The 15,564-nt window shown below is 41.5% G+C and overlaps 1 protein-coding gene across 5 annotated transcripts in view; it reads right to left on the bottom strand.

Moving 5' to 3' along the window:
• Positions 1-321: 321 nt before the first annotated feature.
• FOXO3 (forkhead box O3) overlaps positions 322-15,564 on the bottom strand; it is a 144,762-nt gene continuing 129,519 nt past the window's right edge. For 3 of the 5 annotated variants that reach the window (XM_061623541.1, XM_061623543.1, XM_061623542.1), the window contains one exon: positions 9,931-11,370. In XM_061623541.1, the coding sequence (XP_061479525.1) occupies positions 9,967-11,370 (1,404 nt within the window). In that variant the 3' untranslated portion in view covers positions 9,931-9,966. Of the gene's footprint in view, positions 409-9,930; positions 11,371-13,652; positions 13,674-15,564 lie in introns of those variants that run through there. The other 2 variants (XM_061623540.1, XM_061623544.1) reach the window with 2 other exon arrangements.

The raw sequence follows: 15,564 nt of genomic DNA, 5'->3' as shown, positions 1-15,564 counted from the left end.
TACTCACACCTTAGAAGGGTAGGGAAAACCCTGAAAAATAAAAGCCAACCAAAAGCATCCTGCAACCCATTAACATATTGGAACCCCATATACTGATTGACAAATAAACGATCCTAAAAGCTACACAGTGTGTCTGAAGCAGGATGGTGGCTGAACCAACATATCCTTCAGTTGGTGGTGGACCATCCCGTAATAGGAAGATTTTGCATACTTCAGAATGAGTTCAATTCCAGACATGGCAGTTCATCACTCTTGGTTCCGGGGCTCTTTAACATTCTCTGTTTCATTAGGAAAATAATGCAGGGTTGACAAAGGTTAGAAGCTGTAAACAGTATCTCTGTCCTTGCTGACAGTTGATTTGGCAAAGGGTTTTTTTCTTTTCTTTATGTCTCGGGTCAGATGAAGGGCCTGGAAAAAAATGGCAAGACAAAATGGTATCAGTGAATGTCCACAGACTGTCAAAAGAGGCAGATAATTGTAAACACTGACTCCTAGCAAGTTTAGCATTCTCTTGTGGAAGCCCGATTTGTTATGCTATATGCACCTTTACCTGAAACGTGTGTCACCACAATGGCTCAAAGAATGGCGTTTGATCAAAGTAAGCCCAACCCATTACAACTCCATTGAAAAGGGGAAGCCAAAATGTTAAGCACAGGAGCTGTAGGAACCCAGGAAACTGCCTTACACCAAGTCATACCATTGGCCCATCTAGCTCATGCACTAACTGCCAGTGTCTCTCCAGGGTTTCAGACAGGAGTCTTTCGCAGCTCTGGAAATGCTGGGGACAGAACCTGGGACATTCTGCATGCAAAGCAGTTGCTCTACCACTGAGCTTATTACTTTTTTTGTTACTGGCAGAGCTAGTGACAGGCAGGAAGCCGCCTTCTACCGAGTCAGACTACTGGGCCATCCAGCTCAATAGTTCAATACTGATTGGCAGTGGCTCTCCCCCGGGGTTTCAGGCAGAATTCTCTCCCAGTCTTACCTGGCGATGTGGCCGATTGAACCTGGGACCTTCTGCATGCAAGACACATGCTCTACTACTGAGCTATGGCTCCTATATAGGCTCCTATATAGGGCACTCTATAGGTGAGATATCCTCTGTGTCACTCCTTTTCTGTGTTATATTCCTAGGGAGCATACACAGAGTAGCTTCGGGCATTACACTGTTTCATGTAATTATGCCTTTTCACACATCTCCTGCAAAGAGGGAAACTTCAACACTGCTCCCATTCCGTCACGGAAGAGTTTCATTCAGGGGAGCTTGGAGAATGACAAAAAATATTGTGTGTTTTATGGCAATCAAAACTAGCTTATCAATCTTGTCTTCATCAAGTATTTTAGGACGAAGCAACTGCATAGACCAACATGTTTATTTTTTCATTTGTTACAAAGTCAACATTAGGACCATAGGCATCACAGCGTTTAGCTGACTAGCAGGAATCCCACCTAGTAAATCTATCATGATGGTCAGTATAAGGATATCTGCTAACATTGTATCAGCCCTTGAATCTCGTAATATAACCTGAGCAATGAAATCTCTGAACATAACTGCTAATTCTTCTAGGGCTTATGCACACGTGCAGCTTAGCTCAAAGCAGCAGATCAGCCACCTAGTCTCAAATTGTTAGGGGAATCTTTGATGCTTAATCTCTTGCAAGTCCTACCTCATTAATGAGGTATAACTCCCCCAGTACCTTCTTTACAGAATTCCTCTTACATCATCTGGTTACCTGGCTTCCATTTGTAGCTCTCTTGGATCAGAAAGACCTTTCTGTGAGCTGTCTAACACAAACAACTAGGAAAGTTAGGAAGAAGCAACTGGCCCACAAAGGGCAGATGTAAGATGCAAATGCAGTGAAAGGGAGATCGGAACTCCGCAAGCTGTGTGGAAGAAAGAGCTCCTGCATGAGCAACCTTTCTCATTTCAGAACTGCTGTCCACTCTGGTCCCCCTATGTGGATTTGTTTAGAACAGGAATGGGGAATGGCAGGGTGGGGGTGGGCAAATGAAGCTCTCCAGACCTCTCTGTCTGGCTCTCTGGACTCTCTCCAGGCCACATTTTCTCTCCCCTGTACCTTCACCAGTCCTGCTCTGCACCCTCCTCAAGCACGTTTGCCTGGTGGGACTGGGCCCTTGATCTGTAATGCCTCTTTCTTGCCTAACTAGAGGATGAAGAGAGGTACATGTATAGCAGAAGGGTATAGAAACCTCTGACAATACAGGCTATGGTCTGAAGGCACAGGAGGCAAGCAGCTTGCTGAAGCTAAGCAGGTGTCAGGTCTGGTCAGTGCCTGGATGGGAGATCGCCTGGGAACCATATGTAAACCGCCTTGGGTTTCTATCATGAAATAAATTAATTAATTAATAATATAGCCCACTGAAAAAAGGTAAGAAGGTAAGAATCCCATCCATTGCTCGGCCCACTTTTGCCTCTGGCTTCACCCATCAATGCAGCCTTGGACTGAGACAGGTTCTCATCCCCAGTTTGGGAAAAGCTTGCCTGTCCCAGTGAGGCAACTACAGCAGAAAGAAAGGTTCAAAACTTGTTAACATGTGGAAGAACTCGCCCTGTTTCTCGGGTCACTGAACTGGGTTGCTTCACTGAATTGGGATGATCTGGCTCCCTGAAATGGGGGGGGGTGATGGGTGGGAAGAGTGCACATTTCTTTCTTTATCTTAGTGTGGCAAGCAGCCTTTTCCTCCCTTCCTAATCAATGGGGGAGAAGCAATGTGCTACTCGTTCAGCTGACCAGCTGATGGGTGTGGCTTCCCGACAGCCACCATTTCCTTGTCCCAAAGAAGCTCCATGCAGTGTCTTTGAGGAAGGAAATGGTGGCTGTCAGCCAGCCAGCCAACATAACAGCAATGACAGGACCACCTGCTAGTTGGCCACCTAAGCAGTACACTGCTTTCCTCCCCAAAGACAAGGAAGAGGGGAATAAGAAGGAAAGAAGCTGCTGTTTGCCATACTTCATATAAATAAGGCAAAGAAAGAGATGTAGAAACTTCTCTCCACCCTCCTCAAATCAATTCTGAAAACCGGCAACATGCTCTCCCACAATTCAGCCCCTGTGAATGAGTGGCAATTTGGGGAAAATGATTTTTTCCCAACAGCCTCAGCATGAACAGAAACTGGTTTTCTCTTCACTTGATTTTGCACCTTTGGGCCTCCCAAGTGGGACACCACAAATGTAACCCTACAGACAGATGCTTTGTATCATTTGAGACATAATGCCGTTCAGTGGTGTTAGTTCACACATCCCTCTGCTATCGAGGAGGCTGCCCTTTACTGGGTCAGACCGATGGTCCATTTTGCTCAGGATTGTCTGATCTGACTGGTAGCAGCTCTCCAGGGTTTCAGTCAGCGAGTCTTTCTCTGCTACCAGTTGGATTTTTAACTAGAGATGCCAAGGATTGAACTGGGATCTTCTGCATGCAAAGTACATGCTCTACCACTGAGCTACATTCCCTCTTTTATGAGGGGAGAGTATTCAAGTTATGTTCTTGACTGCCACCTGGATGTGGAATGGACTCCAATGAAAACTCGCATGCCCATCAGCCTCTATTCCTACGTCACCAAGTACATAGAATGTAGAAAGCTGCCTTATACCAAGTCACACCATTGGTCCCTCTGGCTCAGTACTGCCTACACTGACTGGCAGGGACTCTCCCAGATTTCAGACAGGGATCTCTCCCAGCACTACTTAAAGATACCAAGGACTGAACGAGGGACCTTCTGCATGCAAAGCAGATGGTCTACCCCTGAGCTACAGCCCTTCCCCTGTTCTCCTACTGCGCCCTGCCTCCTGAAGGTGCCACAAGGCTCCACCCCACCTCACCAGGCATTCTCCCCAGCCTGCCAGGCACCCCTCCCCCTATCTCTCAGGCTCTTTCTTCTGTCTATAAGGATCTCAAAAGACCTGGCAATGGTAGCATGAACTAGTGTTTAGATTTTCTCTGTTGCAAAACTCTGTAAACTGAAACAGATCAGGATTGTTGGTGAACGAGATAAACAGCAAACCCAATAGAAAAGAAATACTTCTGTCAGTCAATACAGATTAAGGGTTGATTCACATGACCAGTCTGCAGTACATGGCCTGAGGTCACGTGAATGGGCTGTTGAGTGTTTTAGGTGCTTTGCTTTATAATGAGAATTATAATTAGCAGCACATATGTTGCTAGGTGACAACTTTGTTGTTTTTTTCAATAAACAAAGAACTGTCATAACTAAGTTAACTTTCCATCAAAGAAAAAAAAAAGCATGGAAACAGACAGCAAACTGTGGGCACTCACCTCACCTCCAACCTAATCCACTTTGCCCTAAAATAACGACTGGTTATTCTACCTTTATATTGCTTGGAATGGAAAGCCATTTCATTTGCCACTGTCTAACCTCATTCCACCACTGTTAGCTTAGAATTAAATTCCCCAAGCTCTGATCTCAGTTGAAGTGGCAAGAGAGAAACCCTAAAGCATTATCTAATGCAGATTACTGCACCAATTGGGTTCCCACAGGTGTTAATTATGCTCTGCTGGAAATTTGTCCAGAATGGGAAAGGTGACGCACTGATGTTTCCCCAAAGTGCAAGGTACAGTAAATGTGCCACTGGTGAACCTGAATCTGAGCTCATCAACAGGAAAGCCATAACACTCCATCAATATAAACGTTCAGAAAAAAGAGAATATTGTATGTGTAGAGTGATTAATTCTGATGCAAAGTACTTCCCATGGCAGAAAACCTAGAAGCAACTCATGAAATACAGCTGTAACTGGGTGTTCCACAAATGATTTAAACTGTCTTCTCTGCTGGTATATCTGATTTATGGATCATACTGTAAGGATGCAGTATTCATGCTAATTACTCTTAATATAATAAAGTTACCCATGAATAGGATTTCAACTTAATTCTCGGCAGGTCACTGATATGTCTCAATCACAGATTGGATTTTAACACCTGAGTAGCCATCAGCTGATGGGATAGAGCATATAATACTTTAAAACAAGCACAGAAATAAATCAGTGCTTCAGACATTTGCGTGTTACAAATTAATAAATTATTCCCAAAGCTTCCCAGGGATTCTCAGTTAAGACAGAGCTGCAATATTTAAGTCTGGAGGCCTGTAGATAGATGGTTGGATCCAGAGTTGCCCTTCCACTACCAAGATCCAGCACATGCAGCCCTCTAGAAGAAGGGTATGGGGATATGGAGGATTTTTTTTACAATTCTTCCTTCCTTCTACAGCCTCCAGTGCCACCTCACACACTCTTTTAGATGGTCTTTCACTGGCATAGGGAGCTGGGGGGAATCCGCAAAAACTGCCTTCCCTCTTCAGCCTGTGGGACCACCCAGGTTGTTCCTTCCTGCACAACTCTGAACCCAACAAAGAAATTCCATTGTAAAAAAGCCCCAATGAGATAGCTTTCTTCTGACTCAGATTTTTTTTTTATGGGTGCCTATTCAAGTTTATTTGTTTCCCAATAATATTTTACAATCTGACACCCAAAATGTCAATGTTAATTTGCTAAGTGGACTTTAAAAGAGTGTGATCACGACTTTGATATAACTCATTGAGTTCTGACAAAATAAATCTGAGATGGGTTCATATAACATCATCCTCATAAAACTGCAAGTCAACCTCTTCCAGCTTTAGTTCCCATCCCCCAAAAGTTGGGAGCATTAACAATGTCTCTTAAAATGTACAGATGTTGTGAAGATGAATGACGATGACAAACCAATATGCACAACTGCTCACATTCGTAACACAGGAAAGGTAGATATTAAAGAGAAAACAAGTGAAAATCCTAGTAGCCCAGGTTAAATGGATTAGATATTGGTCTGTAGAGGGTAGTGGTTGATAACATCTACACGGTTGGGGAAATTCCTTAGAGCTTCTATGCAACCAAGAACATTTCACTTGACATGACCTATACCAAATGCACCAAAATTCTTGATAACAAGCTACAGAATTAGTTTTAATAAGTTCTAATTTGTCATTCCTCAGGAAACAGAAACTCTTCTTTCTGCAACATGCATTCACAGGACTATTGCTCTTCCTCTGTTATATTGTGAAAGTAAGCATCTTTATTATGATTAAAACAACCTTTCCTACAGTGGAGAGTTCTCATTTTCTAATGTTGTTAAATAAATACAATGAGTTGGAAAGCCAAGACAAACCATTCAGGAGGCGGCAATACTGTGGTGATATGTCACAGGAAAGGCCAAAAAACACACAACCCCCTAACATTGTTAACAAGAGGGAAAGTGTAACAGAAGGCATTCCCATAAATCAAATGCCTTCACTCCTCCTCTAGTTAAATTACTTCTCCATGAAGATTAGAAAAACAGAATTTTAAATGAAGGGAAAACAAGCAAAAAGACTTGGAGGAAGAAGGCAATACAAGCAGAATTAAATCATATATAAATACCAATCCTCTCCTCACCCCTACCCAAATTCCCTAAGGAAGACATTTCCCTCTTTTGGAAAATGAACTGATCTCATCTCTGCAAAGTAAAGATGAACCTGAAGCAATGTGGGGCACTGCTGTTATAGGACATTCATCCCAATCTATATCTGATATCAAGGGGTAAAAGGGCCCATCCATATTTTCAGCATTCGATTCGTCACCTGAGAGTCCACACCCAAGCTATTTGTTATTGGTTGGCCATATTAAAAACTACGGAGTTTATTCATCCATACAGGTGAGTATGGAATTTTAAAGTTATATTGGTTTTTCACTAAGCGCTGCCTGTTACTCCTCTCCTATAAGTGTGCTGGTCCACATCGTATTACGTTTTACGTTCTCCTCCCCAGGAACTGTGGAAAATCAAAACAGCATTTCTGTAGCTGTGCATAAAGCTGTTTGCCAACTGAAGCACGTGAAAATCAAATCTGAATGTTCAACCCACCCGTTGCATAAACCCTTCAAAAACATATTTTCCCCCTTATAATAAAAAGCATGTACTGTACTATTTTTGACATTAGTGATTGTATTACTTAAGTGGTTAGATTGTTTTTTGTACGATCGCAAAATTTATAGAATACAACCCGGAAATATCCCAATTCAGTATCGGAAATATAGCTAGCTATTAGGGAAGAAGAAAGGGGGTGTGGACAGATGAAGGATGAACAACCATGGACCACCTACACTGGAAGATCCACAGCAATGCATCTAAGAAACCAAATGTCAATGTGATAATCAATACGCGAAGCTTATTGTTTTTTGGCAGTATGCCAAATGCAGATTCATCAAGTCCGTAACAGCGTGCAACATCATATGGATGATGGTAAATTAATGAAGACACAAAGGAATTACATTGCAGATTATACAGTGGTATGGACAGGCCCTGACTTTATATCACGGATTACAATAGCGACTCACCAATGTCATGATGAGCCTCCCTAAGCCAATGAAATAATGACTGAGCCTCTCACACTATTTCTAAATCAAAAGGTTATTCAGCTGCCAGTCTTCACTGTGAGGACAGGAAGATCAAAAGGGAAAATATATAGTGATGATCATAGCCAATGAAAAGGGGAGACAGAACAGCAAAACAGTGGAAGATGTTTCCAATTATTCTGAACCCTTTACATTATAGCTCAATTAATTCACAGATCTTAAGCCAAGAATGAACCACAGATCATACTGTACTGGGACAATCTGTGACTTAATGTGTGAAATATAATAGTTCACCTATGCTAAAACAGAGGGTGAGAATATTTTGATTCACTTTTATAGGATTTGTTTCATTACATTATTGGCCAATGAAAACCAGAAAAAGCCAGCACTTGGTTTTCTATCTCTGCAATGCTTGACTGTCAATACAATGATCCAAAGGCTTCAAACTCAATCCCTACCCATTCATCATCTCCAGTTAGAACTGAAGTCACACAAAACAGTTTAAGACAGTAATCCAGCTTAAGGTCCTCACCCAGAGAGAGCGCCTATACCTTTAAATACAACAAAGCCCCATGAGAAGATCAAGCTCCTGTACTTCCTAATGTATTCCTCCACCAAACCTGATCTGTCCACACATAGGTAGAGTCCAGTCCTCTATGCAGGAATGGGCAGTGAGCACAGTGTTCACATTTTCTTTCAGTGACATGAAACAATTAAAGGTATAGGAAGGATCCGCAGGTGACAGCCTGGCAACCCCAGTCTGGGTCCCTGTTTAGTTGGACTATGCTGTGTTTATACAGTTCTGTAGACTTCATGAAAATGAAGTCCTGCAAGATTCAAGGAAAAAAACCTGATTACTGTAAAAAGGCAAGTTATACATAATAAAAACAAACAAACAAACTTGCAGCTTTTAAGGATATCGGGCAAGAGGATTTCAGGTTCTAAAGCTAAACAGCACAAAACATTGAGAGAAGCATTCATTCATAGAAATAAGAAAATGCACCTGAAAAAATAACTCTACAATATGATCCTAATACTATTGATACAAGACATAATGCACTAAAAAGTCCACCTGATGCTGTTCTGTGTGTTCTAAAAATATCAAGTGATGCTGTCATCTACAGAGTGTGCTATCCCATAATTTTGGCATCTGTAGGAACAGCTAGTTTCCAATTATCTTTGCTGAATCACATGAATAGCATAATGGCCTTTAAAAAGCAGGGAGAAATATCTCAAATAACTGATGGCCTATTATTATATTATATTATGCTGTATTATGCCAGGCATCAACAAATCCACCCACCAGCTTGCCAGAGACAAGTGTCCTTGACCTTCTGGTGAGCAGGATGCCCAGCAGTATATGGAACTCCTTCCCAAAAGTTCTCATTTGTGCTGCATTTCGAGAAGTCAAGAAACAAAGTCTCTGAAGAGCACCAGGAGAAGCTCCTGCTCTTCCCCGTACCCTAGTGCAAATGGCACAAGACTCTGCCTCTCCAAGCCTTCTACATATACCAAAGGACTCAGGACTCAGGGAGAGAGGGGAAAAGTGTACATTATGCTTATAATTTTACTTAGGAAAAAGGCACAGAGGGAAAGAATTATTCTCCCCTGATCCAATTCAGGGTGCACTACATCTGCTTTTACTTTTTCCCACCAAAACTGGGGGAGATCCTAATCATGAACCTTCAACATTCAAAGGACTCCCAATGTCCTCTCTCAACTGCCAATTGCTCAGAATTTCTCTGTTGTGCTACAGATGACATGAGGAGAGGAGCATGTGGTAGCAGATCTGCGATAACACAAGCAAGCTATCATGAGATTGTTACTATTTATCATCCTGAAAAATGTAGGCCTATGAACTATCATCAACATTACAAAGGGAAATGTGTAGCTTTTTCTGTTGCCTGCCTTGTTGATAATACCATTCATTTTTCTCACCATGAGCATTTCAGTGCAAACTGACTCGTGTGAGAAACAAATTATGTGTGTGTATTAATTCATACAACTTTGCAGGGTTTTTTTTTTGCAGTGTGTGAGTGGGGACAATCTTCAAGTAGGAAGGTCCTCATGGAAAACAGGTTCAACATGTATCACACCATCAACAGGCTGTTTAGTTTTACCCGCTGAAGATATGTTATTTTTATTAGTCATTATGATCAATATGAGAGGACTACAGGTTCGGAGATTTGGTGTAAATGGTCAGACAAGGAGCTAAAGGCATACATCTATCACTGTTATGCCTGAATGCTTCTATTCAGAATCCTGTGTATCATGTGTAGCAGAATAAGGTCACTTGAAAATCAACAAGATGTGTCTGTAGAGATCACCTTGTAGAAGAGTGAAACGAATCAGCCCTTAGTCAGAGTTACATAAATAGAATGCGTAATATTGCAACCTACTCTTTGCCCCTCTCAATTTGGTTTAGGGTGTTTTTTGAAAAAGGCTGTACTTGACATAAACCATATTTACATATGGTAAGGTACAGTTTATTAAAATGTAACCAATGCCAACAGACTAAACATTGCTAACCTGCTTTGCCCATTTCCCCCTCTTTGCATAAATCCTTCAGCCTGGAACCCAACTCTGTGACGACGCTTGCTTAGCACCAGTGAAGTTTCCCACATTCAGAGTGACAACATTCTGGGCTGAGATGAGGGAATCAAAGTTAAAATCCAACCCATCTGCATCCATTAGTTCGCTGCGGATAATGGACTCCATATCACATTCCAAGCTCCCATTGAAAATATCCAGGTCCAAATCACTGGGGAATTTATCATGCCCCATGACTGGAAGGCTCACGCTGTTAGAGTACAAAGAAGAGCCTGAGAGTGAGTCAGACAGTGATTGCATAGACTGGTTGGCAGGTGACTGTTGCTGGTGTTTTGTCGAGCCAACGCTGTTTGCGTCACTTAAGCCCATAGTACCAATGGAATTTGACAAGGCACGACTGCCACCGAGAGAACAATTCTGAGATTGGTGCTGGTGGTGAAGCAGATTCTGGTTGACCAAACTCCCCTGGCTTGGTTGAGCAGCAAATGACATCATTGGATCATTCCGGAGCATAATATTCCTGCGTACATTATGGACAGACACAGCTGTGCTAGCTTGTGACATGAGTGGATCGGACTGAGTCATCATGACATCACTGTGGCTATGCGAATCCGATGCCAGCAGATCCTGCAGCGTTTGGTTATTGTAATGAGAAATGGAAGAAAACGTAGCTTGCTTGTTCTCCTGGATGGTTTGCATGGGAGACTGACGGAGGGAATTCAGGGATGATGGTCCAAACACAGCGTTGTTGAAGCTACTTGATGGAGAACCAAGACCTGAACCTTTGGAGCCATAGGGAAAACTCGAGCTTCTTTGCATGAGTCCCCCTGTGGGTGACTGTTGGGAAGAGGGGAGTGTTATATTGTCCAGAAGATCATCCATAAGGTTGTCGGTCAGACCATCATTCAAGTTCATGGTGCCTGCCATATCCGTCAACCTAGGCAGCTCCACATTACAAGGTTTACTGACTGAGGGGGACATGCTGGGTGGGCTACTGTACAGCATGGGGGAAGGTGGAGCATCATCATCCTGAACCTCATCTAGTTCAGTACTTGCCAGTATTGGTGACAAGCGGCCACTTATTGTACTGGCATTTGAATTTGTACGAGACCGGAAATCTGTCCATGCGTCCAGCTCATCGCTGCTGCGTGAGGTTGGGCTCCCTGGCCACTTGGAGAGCTGGGAAGGGCTGTCTTCATTAGTTTCCTGTGCAGCTTGTAGGGCTGCTTTTTTCTTTGCTGCTCGTCCTCTGCTCTTTGTGTACTTGTTGCTGTTGTCCATTGAAACAGCACGTCTCCGTGGTGCTTTCCCACCTTTCCCACCTTCTGGGTTGATCATCCACCATGAACTTTTCCCGGTTCCTTCATTCTGTACCCTGATGAATCGACTATGAAGGGACAAGTTGTGCCTGATGGAGTTCTGCAACAGCCACATAAAACAAAAACAAAAACAAGGAAATTTAGAATAGGGATAAATTCTCCTTGTTCATCTTAATAATCTAAAATTAACATGTAAAAACATTAAGAAAATTACTGCTTCTACTCCTAATCTTCTTAACATTTGCATGTTAACAATGTGCGATACTGAGCACAGAATTAATATGGTCCCTCTGCATAGGGCAGGGCTGGCTAACCTGTGGCCCTTGAGATGTTGTTGGATTACCACTCTTACTAGCCCCAGCCAGTGATGATGGGAACTCTAGCACCCAAGCTGGCCGAGGCTGCTGGGAACTGGAGTCCAACAACATCTCAAGGGCCATAGGCTAGCCACCCCTGCTATAGGACTATCATGATTCTCTGGATCAAAGCTGTTCCCTGGAAAGGTATATTCAGCACTGATGCCATTGGTGGTTCAAGTCATTCAATGTGACCTTTTAAACAACTTTGATATGACATTTTGAACCTGCCCCCCCAAATTCTGTGTTCATTAACTAAGGAGAACTCACTTTCTTGTTAATTAGAACCTACTATGAAAATACTGAGATAATCTTATATTTATTTTAGTAAGTTGATGCATCAGTACATTGCTAGAAGCCAAATTAGTTAGCAGGCATATTCTGTGATCAAAAGCACCTGTATTCAAACATCAGTTTTGTAACAAACTTATATCCAAGTCAATGTGTTTATGATCAGGGTGTAAAACACGTTTGACATGTTTTAACCCAACAGCCTTCTGCAAATAGTACCAGCTGTAGTTACTCAATTAGTGGATTCATTATTTGTTTCCTCCTCTTCCCTTTCCTTTAGCAGCATCTTAATGAAGAAACTGGCTTAATACTTTGGTATCCACAGCAATCTCATAATTTTCCAAAGAAGACTTGCCATTATATATAACAGCACAGCCAACGGTTAAGTTATAAAGACCTCTCCAAGTGTCCAGCTGTGCCAGGTTTTCTGCCAGCTGCCACAAAAAATATAGGAAGTGAGAGCACCATTGATATGACTATAACTGCCTCCACTAAAAGGGAAAACACTCCCACTGCCCAGAAATCTTTATGCCATTTAAGTCAGGTTAGGGTGGACAGACCTAATGCAAGAGACAGTGGGCCAACAGTTGAAAAGATATTCCATAACTTAAGTGTCCTAAGTTTACACTAGTTGAACAGAGAAAGAGAGAAAATTGGTTGTAGATTCTTCATTTAAAATATAGCTCAGGATAGCACTTTTGATTTTGATACATTCAGTTATAGAAATTTGGAGGCATGCTGTCTTTGCAAAATCCCTGTGTGATGTTCAGTGCTTAAATAGGAGATTAAGAAGTTTTTAAAATATAAGCAAACATTAGTTGTATCTAGGTGGAACAAATACATGTCTTTTGCCAGCATGTTTTGAAAACAAAAAGCAACAGGAGCTCACAAATTGTTTTTATTTAAAAAATCTATTTTATAATGTACCACAGGGATTGTCTTTTAAGGGGAATGATTCACATTGGCATCCTTACCATTGACATCAAGGGGATGGATGACATTAAGTAAATGGAAGACATCTGGGGTATACAAGAAATGTAGCCGACATGCTTTTTTAATTCAATTGTAAGCATTTTTTAAAAACTGTTTTGTCTGAGGCCAGGTCAATTCAAGAAAAAAAAATCCAAGTTCTTCTGTATACTGTAGACTATGACATTAAGAAAATAAAAAGTCATGCTAGCCACTATTTTTCTATGTAAGTAAAATTCACAGCTCCCATAGTAATGTTTGAAAAAGGCTGTAAGCATTCCCCCCCCCACTTTGCTAGTTAATGGCTTTGAATAAACTCTGATGGACATACAGAGTTTGAACATGAGCTGGCTTCTCCTGTACACTTAATTGGAGGGAGAAGCTCTGGGCTTCCAGTCCAGTGTGAGCACAGAGGAGAGCCCCATGTACGTCACTGTAACTCCCCTACTCATAACAGAACCTCTGAATTGAGGATAATATGTCTTTTTAAAAAAGGAGAACCTAATTCTAGGGGTTGGGGATTTTTTCTTTTAAACACAAGTTCATTCTTTTATGCATTTATTTTTTAAAAAGTCAGATTTAACAAAGAAAAAAAAAGAAAGATTGAAAAAGAGAAAGGAGAAAAACACACACAATGACAATAAACACTGTTAGCTCACATTGAGAAAACAATGAAATGGAAATGGACTGCCTTCAAGTTGATTCCGACTTATGGCGACCCTATGAATAGGGTTGTCATGGTAAGCGGTATTCAGAGGGGGTTTACCATTGCCTTCCTCTGATGCTGAGAGGCAGTGACTGGCCCAAGTGAGCTTCATGGCTGTGTGGCGATTCGAAACCTGGTCTCCCAGGTCGTAGTCCAACACTCTAATCACTATGCTCTCTGAGAAAACAATAGCTATTGAAAATTAAACATTTCGGTAGATATAAGCCCCCACTCCAATGTCCAATTTGCTTTCCGCATGAGATGGGCGTTTATAAAAAAAAAATTCAAATGTAGCAATTCTTCAGGTAGACTATACAAATAGGAGAGCCAATATGGTTGACAGGATAATTTTGCACATGGCATTCTGGGTTCAAATGCAACTCCAACTATAGTCTAACAGAGTGGACTTGACCATGTCATTTTTTTTCATAGTTTCTTATATTTAAAAATGAGAATATTAGTGGTCTACTTCACAGGCTTATTGTGAGGGTAAATAAAATACAAATTGTAAATTGTTCTATATTTTAAATTGATGTAACATCGGTCCATAATAATTTTAATAACGGAAGGGTTACACAATTAACTGAATTATAGAATATTCATGCAAGTATACTCTGACAAATCTAAAAGAAGGATAAAATACAAATTGATTCGATTCTCAGATATGGCTGGACTATTAACTCCCATCATCCCTGACCATTTGCTAAGGTTTCTGGGGATAATAGAAGTTGTCGTCCAGGAACATCTGGGAACTCAAGGCTGAAGAATACTGAGAGAGATGGGCCAATGGTCTGACTCAGTATAAGTCAGCTTCTGTGTTCCAGCATACCCAATTTCAATAAATCAGCTGCAATTTCTAGCTTCACAAATCGAAGTGCAGAATTCCATTCTGGGACCAAACTTGTCAACATGGCTCAAGACATTTGGGGGACCCCTCTTAAGACATGGGTCTAGACATTGCACATCTGATGCAGCCTCTAGGGCAGTGGTTCTCAAACTTTTTTGGTTCGCGGCGCACTGTAAAATATATTAAAATATTCTGGCGCACTTCCTGTACAAAATTAAAAATATATTAATATATTTTAAACTATGAATAAAAATAACTTAATATTAATATACTTTCATAATCTTCACGGCACACCTAGCCACCTCTTGTGGCGCACCAGTGTGCCCTGGCGCACTATTTGAGAATCACTGCTCTAGGAGGTTAAACTAGATGCAACATTAATTACATGAGTGCAATTAAGGTACACAGTTTTTGTTATATAAAAAGAAGCCACAACTGATTAGCATTGGAACAATGGTTGGTTGGGAGGAGGAGTTTAACTCTTTCTGTCCCTGCCACATTCCTGACAAACATTTTCCCTCTGAAGCCGCTATTTGCATTTCAAGGGAATATCTCATTGGTGCCAGTGAAAGAGTCCCTTGAAATGCAAACAGAAGGCTTCATAGAGATTTTGTCATATTAGCCCTCTCTCTAACCCTCAGAAGAAAAGTAGGATTTACTTCTCATGGGGCAAGTATCAGAAGGTATGCACTATATTTCAATTGCCTTACGCATTCATTGATTTTATAAGGATGATGGAAGGAGTCGGACCACATAATATGTTTTCTCAGGGCAGTTTACATTGTTTCATTTGCTTGCTCTGGAACATTAATTGCCCTTCCTATTTCAGGATGCCATTTGGAAGTGTTTCATGTGTTTTTTCTTCTTCTTTGGTCAAGGAAAATTGGCAGATCCTCTTCTGTAAGAATTTCCCCACTTCTCCTAGCTCGTGTCTGTTTCAGTCCCTTCCATACCGTGTTTACCTTATGGAGCTTGCCCATTAATTCAGACACCAGCTGCAAGCGCCTACTGGAATACAGAGTCTTTTTTGTCTGGGATCAACATGTGGTATCAATTTATCATTCCCAACAACATAACAAGGAATCCACTTGCTTTAAAAATAAAAAGTGCTGTGTGATTTAACTC

Source organism: Rhineura floridana, chromosome 4 (genome assembly GCF_030035675.1).
Source record: "Rhineura floridana isolate rRhiFlo1 chromosome 4, rRhiFlo1.hap2, whole genome shotgun sequence".
NCBI lineage: Eukaryota > Metazoa > Chordata > Lepidosauria > Squamata > Rhineuridae > Rhineura > Rhineura floridana.
Note: the sequence above shows the minus strand (reverse complement) of the source record. Positions and strands in the feature narration are given on the sequence as shown.